Genomic DNA, 16,031 nt, shown 5'->3' on the forward strand with positions numbered 1-16,031 from the left:
AGTGAGGCCATAGAGAGTAGGTACCTGGGTCCATGTGAGTTTGATTGGAGGTGGGTTCAAATCCCACCTTCTCCAGTTTAACTGCAAAGTGGAAAGTTTGAGCAAGCAGGCTGCCAGGGCTTGGTCAGTGTTTTTTGTGTCCTTGGGGTAGATCCCTTCCCATCTGGCTCAAAGTACTCAGACCTGGGTAGGCCTTTACAAGATTCTTGGTGGTACCAGCAATGGCTTTGGTGCCTTTACTTCAGATCTCTGCTCCAGGGAGCCTGAATGGCTCTGCTAGCTTGAGGAATGTCACTGCCTTCAGACATACTGTGCAGTTTTTATGGAAGTATTTGAGAACATCTAGAGAGGAAAAGCCTCTTTTCTGTCTCACCCTGCCCTCCTTGGCTCCACATCTGCCTATATGCTTCCTGAGTGCTCAGGCTTCCTAATCTTCGAGGGGAGACCTGGCTATGGGAGCAGAGAAGTAATCATTGGTTAGTGCAAGCAGGAGGAAGCTTGCCCTCACCCCCACTGGGACTGCAGACTATAGAGTTGCCATATTCTGGCTTTGGTCTTGGCTGAGAGCTCCAGATAGTTGAAGACACCAATCTGGCTGGCCGCTATCACATAGGTATCTTCCTCCATTGGTACTAGTGCCTGGTTCCTAAGGATACCACTCATAAATCTGTTCCTTTCCTTCAGGAACCAGTTTCTCTGCCCTCCTTAGAAACAAGACCCCCACTTTTCCACTCAACTGAGTGTTGGGAATATCGCGATACATTCCTGAACCTGGCTAGGTTCCCATCACAGCCTGTCCCCACACCTGATGCCTCCTGGGCCAGCTCCTAGCCCCCAGGCACAGTCTATGCCATTGACCACCTCCCTCTCATGACCATTTTTTCCCCCTTTTGTCTACTCTGCTTGGGTGACCTCATCCTTCCATAGTTGCCATTTAGTCCTCACCAGGACACTGGGGCTAACAAGCATTTTACCTCTGGTGTCCGATTAATGGTGGTGGTAGCTGTCTAGGTCAAGTGGAGAGACTGCCACCATAAGCACCTTTCCAATATTAGTGCTCCTTGTATGGCAGGCACTCCACACATCTGTCCACTGTCTCTCCTGTTACAAATGAGGCTTGCACACATGCTTTTATTCCTCTCCCCCATTTCTCTACTGCCCCAGCTTTAGTACCCCGCGTACCTTGTTCAGTGGACCCTCCCCCACATTACAACTCTAGAAACTTGTCTTTATAGCTCCTATTTTGTTTGTTTTGTGGTACAGCAGATTGAATCCAGGGCCTTGTTCATGCTAGGCAAACTCCTATCACTGAGCTACTTCTCCTAGTGCCCCCCCTTCGGTACCAAGGATTGAACCTGGGCTTCTTTACTACAGAGCCACATCCATCCCCAGCCCTGTTTATTAATTTAATTTTGGTACTGGGGATTGAACTCAGAGGCACTTTACTATTGAGCTATATCCCTAGCTCTTTTTAATTTTTTTGTTTTGTTTTGAGACAATCTTGCCAATTTGCTTAGGGCCTTGCTAAGTTGTAGAGGTTAGCCCCAAACTGATGATCTTCCTGTCTCAGACTCCTGCACCCAGCTCCCCAGCCCTTTTTACAGCTCCTTGATCCCCTTGATACCTTATACCTGATACTCTGCCCTTCATCAAAACCAGCTTCTGAGTTACCCATTAATCCTGGCTGTATATTAGTTCCTTTCCCACATACTATTTTACTATCGATGTTTGTCTACTGTTATACCTGCCAGACAGTAGAAGACTAGGGCTCAGAAGGCCCCAGTTCGGTCACTGCTGAGCCCTTTGCACCTAGCAGAGACAATGGACAGGTGGGACAAGGATGTCTCCTCTTACCTCTTCCTGAATCTAATTGCCACTCAGGCATTCAACATTTATTTAGTACCAACTATGTGCCAGGCACTGTTGCACACATTTGGGATCCAGCAGTGAATTAAAAAACAACAACATGGATGTGAGGGACTTCCTTGGAATTTTGCTTTGGCCTGGCATTCCTAAGCCCCATCTCCCTCCCTTTATTCAAATTTCAATCAGATTAGTGGTACCAACATTGAGCAATGACCAGACTTTAATTATGGGTAAGGAAATGATTTGTGAAATTTCGGAATAAAACTTTTCCTCTTAGATAATAATAAAAACAACAACAACAAATCCACGCTGACCTCTGGGGACTTACATTCTGCTAGGTCAAAACCCAGAATAGCATAAGTAAATTGTTGGAAATGGATTGGGGCTGGAAATGCGGCTCAGTGGTAAACCGGATTCCCTAGCATGTGCAAGGCCCTGGGGTCCTCCCCAGCACTGCGGATGGGGGAAAAACTTGGTGCTTTAGAAAGGTGAAGAACAGAGCCAGGTCTGGTGATATGGAGTTATGGGGATAAAGGATTTTTAAATAGGTACTTAAGGAAGTCATCCTGTGGAAGGTGACTTTGATTGAGGGATTTGGAAGAAGGGAGTGAATGAGGCATTCTGATACATGGGGCAAGGGCATTCCAGACAAAGGGAACTAGCCAGTGCAAAGTCCTGGATTGTTCTTGCCTTATTCAGAAACAGAAATACCGCTGGAGTGAAAGAGAGGAAAAAGGGTAGGAGACATCTATCCAGCGGTGGTGATTTGTCTTTGTCAATATTTCCACCCCCATCATGGCCCAGGAAGTCCTTACTAACATGAACTTTAATGAAAATCCTAACTGGTATGATCAAGGCTGCCGTAAAGGGAAGCTCAGAAGAGGCAGGGAGCCTGCTTTTGAATTGGGATGCAGTGTAAGGAAATCCCAGAAAGCCCGCCCAAAGGCTGCCGCCCCTTGAGTTGGACTTAGGGATAGTGTAGTTTTTCCACGCAGAGAGAAGTGAGGGATTAGGTATGCCTAGCAGCTCCTGGCACACAACAGAGAACAGTAAATAACAGAAATAAAGCTACGGAGGGGAACTGCGGACAAGAAGAGGGAGTTGAGGTGGCTGGAAAAAGCAATTCAGTGCATGCGCTCCCGGGAGACAGGAGGAGGCCCCGCCCCACCCAAAGTTCCAAGCTTGCGCAGTAGTGGAGCCCGCCCATTTAAAGGTCCACCTTTCTTCTCAGCCTAGGCTCCACCCCAAGAGGTCGGAGGAGATAGGAAGGGTTAAGGGCGGGATGGTGCCCGATTGAATGTTCTTTGGACCAGTCACCTTGCGGAATATTCAGCCTGTAGTTAGGAGTATAGAACAAAAACGAGCTTCCCCCGACCCCGGTGAAAACCAATGAGAATCTCGGGCAGAGGAGAAGGGGCGATTAGGAGGAAAGGCGAAGTCACGCCTCTTCAGTTCAGCCACGCCCTTCATTCTTGCTCTGCCTCACCACAGGGAACAAATCCGATTGGCTTGGAGACAACCTCAAAGGGCGGGGCTGCACACGTTCACAGTGGGAATGAGCAGTGGGGGGGGCAGCAGGGCGGGGCTAGGCTGTCCTATCTAAGGTGGTAAGAGCCAATGATTATCCAGGCCATCTCTTTTAGAAAAGTCATCTTCTCTTGAACCTTTAAAATTCCTGCCTCCCGGGGCATCTCAAGGGACTAGAACTGATTGTCTCATCTTTTTTCCTCCTTGCAAAAGTCCCGTTTGCCACCATGGGAATGTACCAAGTGAGACCAACTAGGGGTAGAGAGTGGTGACCAGCAGTCTGGCCACTGGCTGCTGCTCACCTCGGCGTTAACAAACCTCTGGCAAGATCGAAACTGAGTACTAAACCTCCACATTTACCCCTGGCGCCGTTCCAGGGCCGGCGCCACATTCCCCTGTGGGCGCGCAATGGCCGTGCCCCCTCCCGCTGCGGACGCGTCTTTTGGTACAAGCAGTCAGAGGTGAGTCCCCTCCTTCCCACTTCACCCTTTCCAGCGCGTGCGTGCGCATGCGTGGAGCGCAGCGCGCGCGGCGGTTGGGCCGTTGGCTGTTCGGCCCTGGGATCCGCCGCGTCTCCGCGAGCAGTCGGCTCTGAGCCTCGAGCCGCAGTGAGCACTCGGATTCCAGCGGGCGCCAACGAGCCCGGGGGCATCGCCCACAGCGGCCAAGCTCATGGCCGGCTGAGCGGGACGCCGCCTCCGCCTCAGCCACCGCCGCCGCCGCCGCCTCCTCCTCCTCAGCCGGCGGCGGCCCGGGCCCAGCAGCCATGGCCGAAGACTACTGGGACGGGCGCCTGCGGCGAACTGGAGGAGAAGGAGGTCGCGCGGCCTCATCCTGGGCCGCCGCCCCAGGCGCCACCGCGCCGGCCCCGCGGCTCTGAGGTTGCTCGCGCGCCCCCGCCGGTGAGCGCGTCTCCAAGACCTGGGGTGGGGGCTGCTCCTATAGAACCAACCCCGACACCGGGCGGCGCCCCGGGGTCTGGACTGCCAGACTGGCAGGTGCCCCCTTCCTCCTGCGAATTTCCCAGAATGCATCAGGGTGGGGGGTCATTTGTGGCCTCCCTGACCTTGGCCCCGCCCTGGGCCCGTCCTGGGTGCTGGGGATGGGAAGTGCAGTGGGTGCTAAGGGGGAGCAGGGTGACCAAAGGACCAGAGGATGTGGAAATGAGTGACAGAGTAGCGAAATACTCAAGGTTTGCTAATGGGGGCCTGAGCTGTGCAGGGGTCGGAGCATTAAGGTTTGAGGCCCAGTGTGTGTTAATGGCAGGGGATTGCAGGTCCCTGAGGGATCTGAGGTGTGTTTAGGGGGTAGGGTCCCGGGACAACTCTAAGGACTTGCTAGTGGAGGTTTGGGCTGCAGGGGCCCAGTATACGTTAATAGGTGACAGGGTGGTGGAGGTAACAGAAAGTGTGGCGATAAGATCAGGGCTAAGAGGCCTAGTGTGTGGTGATAAGGGTCAAGTTGGTATTAATTTTGTGTATTTGTTAATGGTGGGGCTACAGAGTGAGGGTCCAAGGTGTGCTCATGGAGGGGCAGATAATTGGAGCCCAATGTGTGCTAAAGAGGGTCATGGCCTTAAGGGTGTATGCATGTAGTAATAAAGATCTGGATAGTGAGAGGTCTGGTGTATGCCAAGGGTGTGTAATGGGGACAGGATGGTAGAAGATCTGGGCTTGTGTTAATGGGTATCAGAATTGCATATATGTGTGAAGGAGGGTGATGATGAGGGAAGTGTCTTAGTATGTAAGAGCTCAGCACACTAAGGGTCAAGGTGAGGTGTGAGTCCACAAAGGGAATGTGAGACTCCAGAAAGTGCAGGGTAATACTGTATATAAAGTTCTAGTGATTGACTGCTAATGTGGGTTTAAAGTCAGAGACATGTAAATGTGTACCATCTGGGGGAGAGTCAGCCATATGAAATCTGGAATATAAGGAGTGTCAGAATATTGTAAAGACAATGTGTGTTGGTGTGGCACTGGAATATATTGAGGTTCAGGGGGAACTGTGGTAGAGCTATGGAGGTCATTTAGTGTATAATAGGGGGAAGCAGGGCTATGAAGAGGACCTAAGTGTGAACCAACAAGGGTTAAAACTGTGGAGGGATTGAAGCAAAGAGAAACAGAGGTCAGGAATATGTGATGGTGTAGGTGTGCCAAAGTGGATTAGAGCCATGGAGAACTGAAGTGTGTGCTAATGGGGGTCAGGGCTGAATGGAGAGCTGTGTACACTTAATGAGGGTCAGACCATTACAGAACAGTGTGTTGTGTATCCCTGGGGAATAGGGCTGAGTAAGGGTTTAGGGTGTGCTAATGGGGAGGCAGGACTTGTAAGGCTATGTGTGTGCTAATAGGGGTCAGGGTGGAATGAAGGTCCAGTTTGTGCTGATGGAAGGGATAGGGTAGTAGAACGACTTGACAAGATATATGTTAACGATGGTCATGGGTGAGAAGGGGCCTGAGTGTGGGCAAAACCAGTCAGGGATCTTCAAGGTTTACTTTGTGCTATTGAGATCTAGAGCAGTGTGAAGGTTCAGCGAGTGTTAATTCAGGTCAGCTGTAGAGCGTCCCAAGTGCATGTTAGTGTGGGGCAGAATTCTGGGGGGAACCACATTGATAGAGGATCGGTACTGTGAAGTGAAGGAGCTAACAGGCAACTGGGGAAGGGAGGGGCCTATGAATGTGGTACCAAAAGTTACTTAGAGGGGCTGAGCATATACCAACGGTGTTCAGTGCAATAAGTTAGGGCTTTGAATGCTGCAGTGGAGTTAGAGATAAAAGGAGAAATCATGGATGCTAATGGGAGTTAAGATGTAGTGAGACCTTCTTGAGGGTATGTGCCCATGATGGTCAGAATGAGGAGTTATATGACCATGGGAGTAATAGAGTGTAATAATAACTGTCCCCAGTGGATTGTGTATTATGAGGTAGCAAATATCCTTCAGTATGAGAATAGTCGGAGGATAGGTGTGTGTCCTTGGGGGTCATAAAGGACACATGCCCTTTTAAAAATAGTTGTAGATGGACACAGAATCTTTATTTTATTATTTAATTATTTTTATGTGGTGCTGAGGATCGAACCCAGTGCCTTACATGCTACAATTGAGCTACAACCCCAGACCCCTGGGCATATGCCCTTTTGGGGATAGAGTTATATGTCCAGTTTCTTGCCCCCTTCTTCACTTATTTCAAAATCTAAAGGCCCACAAAACTGAAATGATAATAGTCTTGCTGCATATAAATGTTGAAGTGTCTGTTCACAGGGGCCTGCTTAGCTTCTCTAAACTCACCACTGGGAGTATTGCATGATACACAGATTTCCTACCACATCTTCCTAAAGTTTTCAAGAAATGGAACGCCATAACATATCTAGCCTTTGAGGGTTCCAGAAGTCATGACTACTCTTGTCTCCCTCTCTATCTTCCATTCAGCCCTACTTAGAGTTTCTCCAACCCCTCCCCCACTCCCTGTCACCACATTCAAAGCAATGGGTATCCATGCCATATGGGGACACAAGGTAGTCTTTGGGAGCTGGCCATAGGTCCAGTGTTCAGCCTCCCAGGTCAGGATTTTGTTGTCGATATCCTGGGTTCTCTGTGGATGGACCTCATCCTCTATCTGGGTCTTTCTGTTAGGCTAGACCCTCTTCCCTTTTTGAGGGCAGTGAGTTTAAAAGGCAGACAGAAGCAGGGGTGGGAGCTGCTGGGTTAAGCACTTGATTTCAAGGTAACAGATGACCCATTTCTCTCAAATGCAGCCACAGCCTCATCCTCGACCTCCTATCTAGCTCTACTTCCCTTGGGCCCAGGGCCATCTTAGTCCCTGCTGTTAGTCCAGATGGTTCCTGGGCCAGGTCTTTCCCCCTCTTCACTGGCCCAGAGCCCAGGAGGAAGCAGAAGAAGGCCAGCTTAAACCTTTTGGTGGCCCCATTCTCTCTAGCAGCCCATCTAGGTCATATTCCTTAGACCAGCATCTCTGGGCCACCTTTTTTGAGGTTGTTCATGAGTAGCAGGGACTCAACCACCTCAGCAGAGGTTGGTCCTATGTGATTATTTGTTTCTATTATATGTACTTTTTGAGCATGCTTTCTGTGTCAGTAATTATTTCAGGTCCTCAGGATATATGTGTGACCAAAACAGACAGAAATCTATCCTGTTGGTGCTACTATCTAGTTGTGGTGACGAGATAGACAGTAAAGAGCAAAGAGACCAATAAATAGATGGTGTCATTTCTAAGGAGGTAATAAGTGCTGGGTGATCTACTTCAGGGTGGTTGAGATTTTTAAATAGGGTTATTCATGAAGAAGGCGACATTTGAGCAATGAAATGAAGTGGGTGGGGAGTGAGCTATTTTACATTCTGCACGAAGGGTGTCCTAGGTATCAGGAACAACCAGTGCAAAGGCCCTGAGGTAGGACTGCTGAGTGTAGTTGTACAATGACAACTGGGAATGGTCAAGGGGGAGGTGAGACCAGAGAGGTAACAGGGGCAAATGAGATAAGGGCCACATTGAGGACTGGGGTGTTAATTTGGGGGGTGATAAAGGAAATGTACATTGTCTAGTAGAGGGAAAAAAGTGACCTGGCTTGTGAAAATCTGAGATGGACACTGTGGGTCCCAACTGGATTGAACCTTTCCAGCAGCTCTGAGGACAACTAGAGTATACTGAGATGGCCCCTCCCAACTCCACACAGTGGTTGGGTCTGGACAGGAACTCTGCACCCCCTATCTGGGTAGAGCAGTGGGGTAGTCCACTAGTCACCATGACAATGGTTGCTGGGGGAGGCCTGAGGGTCCTTGTAGCCACAGGGAGCATTCTGCCTTGGCAGTTGGGGGCAATGTGGGGCTGGTGCCAGCGGAACATGCCATTCTATGGGCGCGCCCGGGGCTGTGTCACTGGTCCCTCAGTTCTGGGCGAGCCCCTTGTCCCACCTGTGGCTGGGTCCATCACTACCGCTGTACCTGAGATTGCCTGCTGTGGAGCCCTCTGCTCCCACAGTGAGGTTGCCACCGTGGAGACCAACAATCTACTGGGTGGGCCCTTGCCCTCAGCCAGCCACCCAATTCTGAGTACCCAGGTGGGCTACTTAGGAGTGTTTGTATCAGTGCTCCCAATAGGTTGTCATAGGTTTTAGTGTGCCCATGGTAGTCAAGCAAATGCTAATGTGGGACCCATTTCTATTCATGTCCCCTGCTCAGGTCGCCATGGATCAGATGAAGAAGATCAAACGGCAGCTGTCAATGACACTCCGAGGGGGCCGAGGCATAGATAAGACCAATGGTGCCCCTGAGCAGATAGGTCTGGATGAGAGTGGTGGTGGTGGTGGCAGCGACCTTGGAGAGGCTCCAACACGTGCTGCCCCTGGGGAACCTCGCTCTGGACCTGGACGGGGCCCACTTAGCTCTGCACCAGGTCAGTCCACTGACTACTACTTCTCCTTGCTCCCAGTCCCCAGGTGCTGTCTTCCAGCCAAGTTCTTCTTAGACTTGTGTTATTTTCATTTTCTTTTCTTCTTTTTCTCCCCTTCCCTACAATTATTTTTTAACATACTGTCTGTCCGTCCATTGGTGCTCCTTTCCTTGGCTTTGTGTCCATGCTCCACGGGAAAGGGTACCTTGCCTATTAGAGTTGCCCCAAGACTCCCTCTGCCCTTCCGTACTCTGTGATATGATAGCCCTAAGGCCTCTTGGCACTCTGCCTGCCCTGGGCCTGCCTTCCTAGGGCCCTTGGTTACCTCTGCTGCCACCTGCCTTCTGGCCCTGGGCCAGCCGCAGTCTCCGCTCATCCCTGGAATGAGGTGCTCCACTAGGTGACTACTGTTGCCTGTCATCCCCTCATACACTCTTTCAACCTCTTCTGGGCCCACCTGGGCTTCCCTGGGCTCCACTATCCTGTCCCTAAGGGTCTCAAGGCTGTTTCTGGGGCCATGTGCATAAATGGGAATGATGAGGGAATGTGTTGTGTGTGTGAGTGGGGTGTTCTTGACCCCACCTGGCCTGCCTTCCCCCATCCCTACCACCAGAGATTGTGCACGAGGACTTGAAGATGGGGTCAGATGGGGAGAGTGACCAGGCTTCAGCCACATCCTCGGATGAGGTGCAGTCTCCAGTGAGAGTGCGCATGCGCAACCATCCCCCACGCAAGATCTCCACTGAGGTGCTTAAACCCCGTCTTGGTGATGGAGGAGCTGGAAAAGGGGTTGGGTCTGGGGAAGTAGAACTCATGGTCCTGTTTTTCCCTTGTCTTGCCTGCTAGGACATCAACAAGCGCCTGTCACTCCCAGCCGACATCCGGCTGCCCGAGGGCTACCTTGAGAAGCTGACCCTCAATAGCCCCATCTTTGACAAGCCCCTCAGCCGCCGCCTCCGCCGCGTCAGCCTGGTGAGCACCTTCTCTTCCTGCTCTCTCCTCCTCTTGTTCCTCTCCTAAAGCCATCCCTTGGGCCTGCTTCAACCTGCCTCCTTCATCCCACAGTCTGAGATCGGCTTTGGGAAACTGGAGACCTACATCAAGTTGGACAAGCTGGGTGAGGTGAGAGACAGCCAAGAGGTCCATGGTGGGGATGGAGGTCAGTAGAAACTCCCTGCAGCCTCATAGCACCTCTCGTCACACTTCCTCACATCCCAGGGTACCTATGCCACCGTCTACAAAGGCAAAAGCAAGCTCACAGACAACCTTGTGGCACTAAAGGAAATCAGACTGGAACATGAAGAGGGGGCACCTTGCACCGCCATCCGGGAAGGTACAGTCCCCATCTCATATGGGGGTTATTCCCCATGGCACACAAACACTCCATGGTGAGGATAAAAACTAGAGGTTCTGGGAAACCTTTCTCAATGCTCTGGACTTCCTGAGAATGCCCATCACCCACATATCCAGGTATTAGAGTAACCAGGAATCTGTAAATGAACCAGGGAAGGTGAATGAATTGCAAACCATGGTGCCTGCTTTGGTTAAAGTGTTCAGAATAGCACCTGGAATGGATTTGTGTTGTATAGAAAGTCAGCATGAAGGCTGGGGATGTGGCTCAAGCGGTAGCGCGCTCGCCTGGCATGCACAGGGTGCTGGGTTCGATCCTCAGAACCACATACAAATAAAATGAAGATGTTGTGTCCACTGAAAACTAAAAAGTAAATATTAAAAAATTCTTCCTCCCTCCCTCTCTCTCTCAAAAAAAAGAAAGAAAGAAAGTAAGCATGAAAACTCAGTTTCACACTGTGCTACAGGCCTGTATACTGAGGATTGGAGCAACTCCCCTTCCCAGAAACCAAAATCAGACTGTAAAAACCTAGTATCTTATGAACCTGGTGCAGCAATCCAAGGTTCTTGTTTCGTACATGTCTCTGCGCTTTATTTCCCACATTTGGAACATGGAGGCACCTTCCTGGCATAGGGTGGGTTAGAGCCAGTTGCTGTGAGATGTTACCTCATGGGGAAAGAAGGAAATGCTGGGCTTATCCCTATCTGGTCCATGTCCTCACCTTTGTCCTGAGAATGGGACTCTGACTCTTGCTCCATCTCATTCCCATGCTTCCTGCAGTGTCCCTGCTCAAGGATCTCAAGCATGCCAACATTGTTACACTACATGACATTATCCACACGGAGAAGTCCCTCACCCTTGTCTTTGAGTACCTGGTAAGGTTGGGTGGCAGTGGGTCTTAGAGGGAGGTGGGGAGATGGCCAAGAGCTTCTGGATGTGATGCTGTTCCTATATTGCCTCTTTTCTCCTCAGGACAAGGACCTGAAGCAGTACCTGGATGACTGTGGGAATGTCATCAACATGCACAACGTGAAAGTGGGTGTGGGGCAAGAAGCAGGGACAGGAGGGGGACTCCACCCACTCCACTGCACCCCCCAAATCTTCCAGAAATGGCCATTCCCATTTGACTTTTTTTTTGCTGGGAATGCTTGACATTGGGTGCCTGTCCTCTTTTGTTTAACAAAGCTCTGGGCTCATTGTGTTTGGGAGGGAGCAGTTCCTGCCTGCTAGGGGTTGGGCTGCTGGATATCCTTTGACCTCTGCCTGTCATTACTGGGTTCCCAGCTGTTCCTGTTCCAGCTGCTCCGTGGCCTGGCCTACTGCCACCGGCAGAAGGTGCTACACAGAGACCTCAAGCCCCAGAACCTGCTCATCAACGAGAGGGGAGAACTCAAGCTGGCTGACTTTGGTACCACCAGCCTCCCCCTTCTTCCTCTCTTTCCCGCAGCCTTATTCTCCCAGCACTCCCCTTCCCCATGGCCACTTAGTCTCATTTCCCATCAGCCTTTCTAAACTTTGCCTAGGACACCCTCTACCCACTGCCCGTGATCTCCTTATTCCAGCTGCCCTTTTTCTTTGCTGCCCAGGCCTGGCCCGTGCCAAGTCAATCCCAACGAAGACATACTCAAATGAAGTGGTGACACTGTGGTACCGGCCCCCTGACATCCTTCTCGGTTCCACGGACTACTCCACCCAGATTGACATGTGGTGAGGAGAGGTGGAAGTATAGCAGGGCCAGGTGGTGAAGGGGGTGGCTGTTGCAGCCATACCACCCAGCCAACTGCCTCCCTGTTCACTGTGCCCTCCCTGCCCAGGGGTGTGGGCTGTATCTTCTATGAGATGGCCACAGGCCGGCCCCTCTTCCCGGGCTCCACGGTGGAGGAGCAGCTGCACTTCATCTTCCGCATCTTGGGTGAGGAATGTGTAGGCCCTAGGAGCTGTGGGCACATGAAGGGAGGATATGAGATGTTTGGAATCAAACAACTCCTCCCTGTTAGGAACCCCAACTGAGGAGACATGGCCAGGCATCCTGTCTAATGAGGAGTTCAAGACATACAACTATCCCAAGTACCGAGCTGAGGCCCTTTTGAGCCACGCACCCCGGTGAGGCTGGTGGGTGGGGTGGGCATTAGGGACCAGAGAGTCCAAACTCAATGTAAAACAGATTCCCTTGTCCTTGTGGTAGACTTGATAGCGATGGGGCTGACCTCCTCACCAAGCTGCTGCAGGTGAGACCATTTTCCTGGACCAGTCTTGTGGGTGGGGAGGTTCCAGGTATGGGGACACAATGACCCCCAGGGGCTCTGAGGCTGGCAGGAAGGAGAGACCTTCTCATTGAAAATACTAATGCACCTACTTCCCCCCAACTCAGTTTGAGGGTCGCAATCGGATCTCCGCAGAGGATGCCATGAAACATCCATTCTTTCTCAGCCTGGGAGAGCGGATCCACAAACTTCCTGACAGTAAGTAGAACTGGAGAATGGATGAACTGGGGTAGGGATTGTGGGGAACAAGACTCCTTGGGACAGCTGAGCTGGTTGTGAGGGTTCTAGCTGTGCCATCTCTAAAAAGACATCCTTGTTCATACAGTATAATGGGTTGTATTTACTAAAATATTTTTTTGGTTTTCAGTTCCTTTACCTTTCACAAAAATTTTCAAACATACAGTACATAAAAGACATTTCCTTATATATGTGCTAAAAAATGCACAAAGCTTAACTGTACAATGCAGTTAATTTTCACATACTAAGCACACCCATGTAGCCAACACACAAGTCAAGAAATGAAGATAGAAGCTTCCCTTGAGCTCCCTCACGTCATCTTGATTATTCCAGGCCCATTGTTTTTGTTTGTTTGTTTGTGGTACTGGGGTTGAAACCATGGGCAATTTGCCACTGAGTTTCATCCTCAGCCCTTTTTAAAATTTTGAGACAGGGTCTCATCAAGTTGCCCAGGCTGACCTTGAACTTGCCATCTTCCTGCTTCAGCCTCCCAAGTAAGAGTAGCTGAGGTAATCAGCAGGACCATTTTTAATGCCATTTTTTAAAAATAAGAAAATTCATTTAACCCAATGAATGCTTGTTAACCTTTGCTGGGCATGGTAGCGCACCTAACTACTTGGGAGACCGAGGCAAGAAGATGGCAAGATGTTATAAACAATAATAAAAATAAAAAGGACTGGAGATGTAGCTCAGTAGAGTATTCTTGATTTCAATCCCCAATACTGCCAAAAAACAAAAACAGAAACAAAAAATATAATATGATGAGTTCACACAAGTACTATAACAATTCATCAACTCAGCTAATGTGGTTTTCTCTACTTCCCTCTGATTATTTTGAATCAAATCCAATCCCATAGATATATATTCATCCTTAAATAATTTGGGCATGTTTATGAACAATTTTTTAGAAAATGTCATCTCACCTAAAACAATTGGCCCACTGGGTTAAATCATATTTTAAAAATGCAGGACGTAGTGGCACACACCTGTAATCCCAGTGGTTATGGAGGCTGAGATAGGAGGATCACAAGTTCAAGGACAGCCTCAGCAAAATAAAAATAAAAAGGTCTGTGAATGTAGCTCAGTGGTAAAGGGTCCCTGAGCTCAATCCCCATTATCAAAATAATGGTTTAAATCAGATTCTAAAATACCATCCATCACCTGGACTTAACAGGTAGTCATTGCAATACCATTATCACTCTCGAAAATAACTTCTTTGTAACATGCAGTAATCCACATCCCATATTCTCTAGTTGTAGCTGGTTTGTGTGTGGAATTATTTGATGAATGAAAGGCCTCTTGAAAAATGGGCAACTTGGGGTTAGGGTTGTAGCTCAGTGGTTGACCACATGCATGAGGCACTGGATTCTATCCTCAGCACCACACATACATACATACATACATACATACATACATAAAATATTGTGTCTATCTACAACTAAAATATTTTTTAAAAAATGGGCAACTTGGGGCTCGGGATGTGGCTCAAGCGGTAGCGCGCTCGCCTGGCATGCGTGCGGCCTGGGTTTGATCCTCAGCACCACATACCAACAAAGATGTTGTGTCCGCCAAAAACTGAAAAATAAATATTAAGAAATTCTCTCTCTCTCTCTCTCTCTCTCTCTCTCTCTCTCTCTCTCTCTCTCTCTCTCTCTCCCCCCTCTCCCCTCTCCCCTCTCCCCTCTCCCCTCTCCCCCTCTCTTAAAAAAAAAAATTTAAAGGCCTGTGCCACCAAAGGGCCCCAATAAATGTTTATTTAAAAAAAAAAAAAGGGCAACTTGGTCTAATTCCTTCAGTGGGACCATACAGTGGCTGGTCTTGGATGGCCCCATGGGTTATCCCTTACATAGGTGTCTCTTCCACCCACAGCTACTTCCATATTTGCACTAAAGGAGATCCAGCTACAAAAGGAGGCCAATCTTCGGTCCTCATCAATGCCTGACTCAGGTAGGTGTGGCGCCTCCCTTGTCCCTGCCCCTGCCCCACCCACCTACCTGCTTGCCCACCAACAGCCATCCGCTCTGCTTTCCCCTGCAGGCAGGCCAGCTTTCCGTGTGGTGGACACCGAGTTCTAAGCCAAGTTCTAAGCCACAGACCGAGGTCCCAGCAGGCAGCGGCTGGAGGGATGCCACACCCCTCACAGGGCAGACCCCAACTGCATCCTCCCTGCTTGCTGCCTGCCTACCTGCCTGAGCCACACTCACCTGCCCACTTGTCCCCTGCCACCTGCCCAAACACCCAACCATTGGCCTGTCAACCCACCCATTGGCCTATCTGCTGGGTGCTAACAAAGCTCTCATCACTCCTTTGCTTGGTCTGTCTGTCTGTCTCTCTTTCTCTGTCTCGGTAGTTGCCGGCGGACAGCATGGCCGTGCCAGCCTCCCACACTGAGGCCAGGCCTACCCCTCCTCATCATATCCTCTCCCAGGACCACTACCCCATGGCCAGCCAGGGGTCTGGAGCTAGCCCAGGCTGGGGCTCTTGACTCAGACAAGAAGGTGGCGATGCCTTGGGTCTGAGGCATTCTCTACCTGCTTTCCTGCCTGCCCCATCTGCCTCATGTTGTGTGGGCCTTTTTTTTTTGTTTGTTTGTTTCATTCATTGTTTATTTTTTAATTATTTTAAATGAGGTTTTCATTTTTTTAAATGCAATATCTCTGTATACAGACTGGCTGGGCCCCACCCCCTGTGTGAGGCCCTCCCACAGTATTTTGTGCAATGAAGCCCCACTCCCAGCCTTTCAGAGAGGCAGGGACACAGCCCCTATTTGGAACCCTGACCATCACCAGACCCTGGGATCGGCTATGGGAAAGCATGCCTCGGCCACTCGCCTTCCTCCCTTGCCTGCCATTCCCAGCTGCAGGGGGATCTGTAAATTGCTGGAGACTCTGGGAGATGGACAAGGTGTGGGGGGAGATCCCACTCTTTCCCTCCTACAGTCCTGTAGCCGGACCTCCTTCCTTCTCAGGGTCTCCCCAGCCCAGCCCTCCTGCCCTGTCTCACTCGGTGCTGTTGAGTAGGGGCCCTGCCAGGAAGGAACTGACCAACTTAGCCAGGAGCCATAGTGTGTATACATGCATAAGCAGGGACAGAGGGACACATGGGGGGTTTGTGCCCAGTTGTTGCTCCCTAACCCCTGGGAGGGTGAGACAGGGCAGGGACAGTCTCCAGGGTCATCCCTGGATGGGTGGTTACCTCCCCTTCCTCTACCCTAAGCCCTTGGGGCCCTTAAACGGGGTGGGAGGGCAAGGGTGGGAGCCTTCCTAATGGGATTTGGGGGGTTGGGTTCCCGAATGCACCATAATCGCTGTATGAAATATTAAAAAGTTTAAAGTGAAAAGCCTGATTGCAAATCCCTGTAAAGGGGTGGGGGCTCAAGCT

At 50.3% G+C, this 16,031-nt stretch overlaps 1 protein-coding gene across 2 annotated transcripts; it reads left to right on the top strand.

Annotated features, from left to right (window-relative positions):
* The first annotated feature begins 3,892 nt into the window (after window positions 1-3,892).
* CDK16 (cyclin dependent kinase 16) lies at window positions 3,893-15,990 on the top strand. Of its 2 annotated transcripts, none has more exons than XM_081277805.1 (16): window positions 3,893-4,295; window positions 8,588-8,801; window positions 9,412-9,545; window positions 9,645-9,770; window positions 9,864-9,920; window positions 10,017-10,131; window positions 10,930-11,024; window positions 11,122-11,184; window positions 11,434-11,557; window positions 11,736-11,856; window positions 11,964-12,061; window positions 12,147-12,252; window positions 12,335-12,377; window positions 12,521-12,611; window positions 14,520-14,597; window positions 15,001-15,990. In XM_081277805.1, the coding sequence occupies exons 2-16, from the start codon at window positions 8,594-8,596 to the stop codon at window positions 15,039-15,041; spliced, it is 1,500 nt and encodes a 499-aa protein (XP_081133931.1). In that variant the 5' UTR covers window positions 3,893-4,295; window positions 8,588-8,593; the 3' UTR covers window positions 15,042-15,990. The 2 variants fall into 2 exon arrangements, with proteins under 2 accessions (XP_081133931.1, XP_081133930.1); XM_081277804.1 differs by lacking the exon at window positions 15,001-15,990 and adding an exon at window positions 14,688-14,960 and having other exon boundaries at window positions 4,163-4,295.
* The last annotated feature ends 41 nt before the right edge of the window (window positions 15,991-16,031 follow it).

The sequence above is a fragment of the Spermophilus citellus genome, assembly GCF_964194105.1.
Source record: "Spermophilus citellus genome assembly, chromosome: X".
Taxonomy (NCBI): domain Eukaryota; kingdom Metazoa; phylum Chordata; class Mammalia; order Rodentia; family Sciuridae; genus Spermophilus; species Spermophilus citellus.

Bases quoted from the DNA above. Each gene is read 5' to 3' on its own strand.
- CDK16 (XM_081277805.1), top strand. From the start codon at position 8,594: ATGGATCAGATGAAGAAGATCAAACGGCAGCTGTCAATGACACTCCGA. The intron at 9,771-9,863 runs GTGAGCACCTTC...TTCATCCCACAG, and splicing joins GCCTCCGCCGCGTCAGCCTG to TCTGAGATCGGCTTTGGGAA. The intron at 14,598-15,000 runs GTAGGTGTGGCG...CTGTCTCGGTAG, and splicing joins CTCATCAATGCCTGACTCAG to TTGCCGGCGGACAGCATGGC.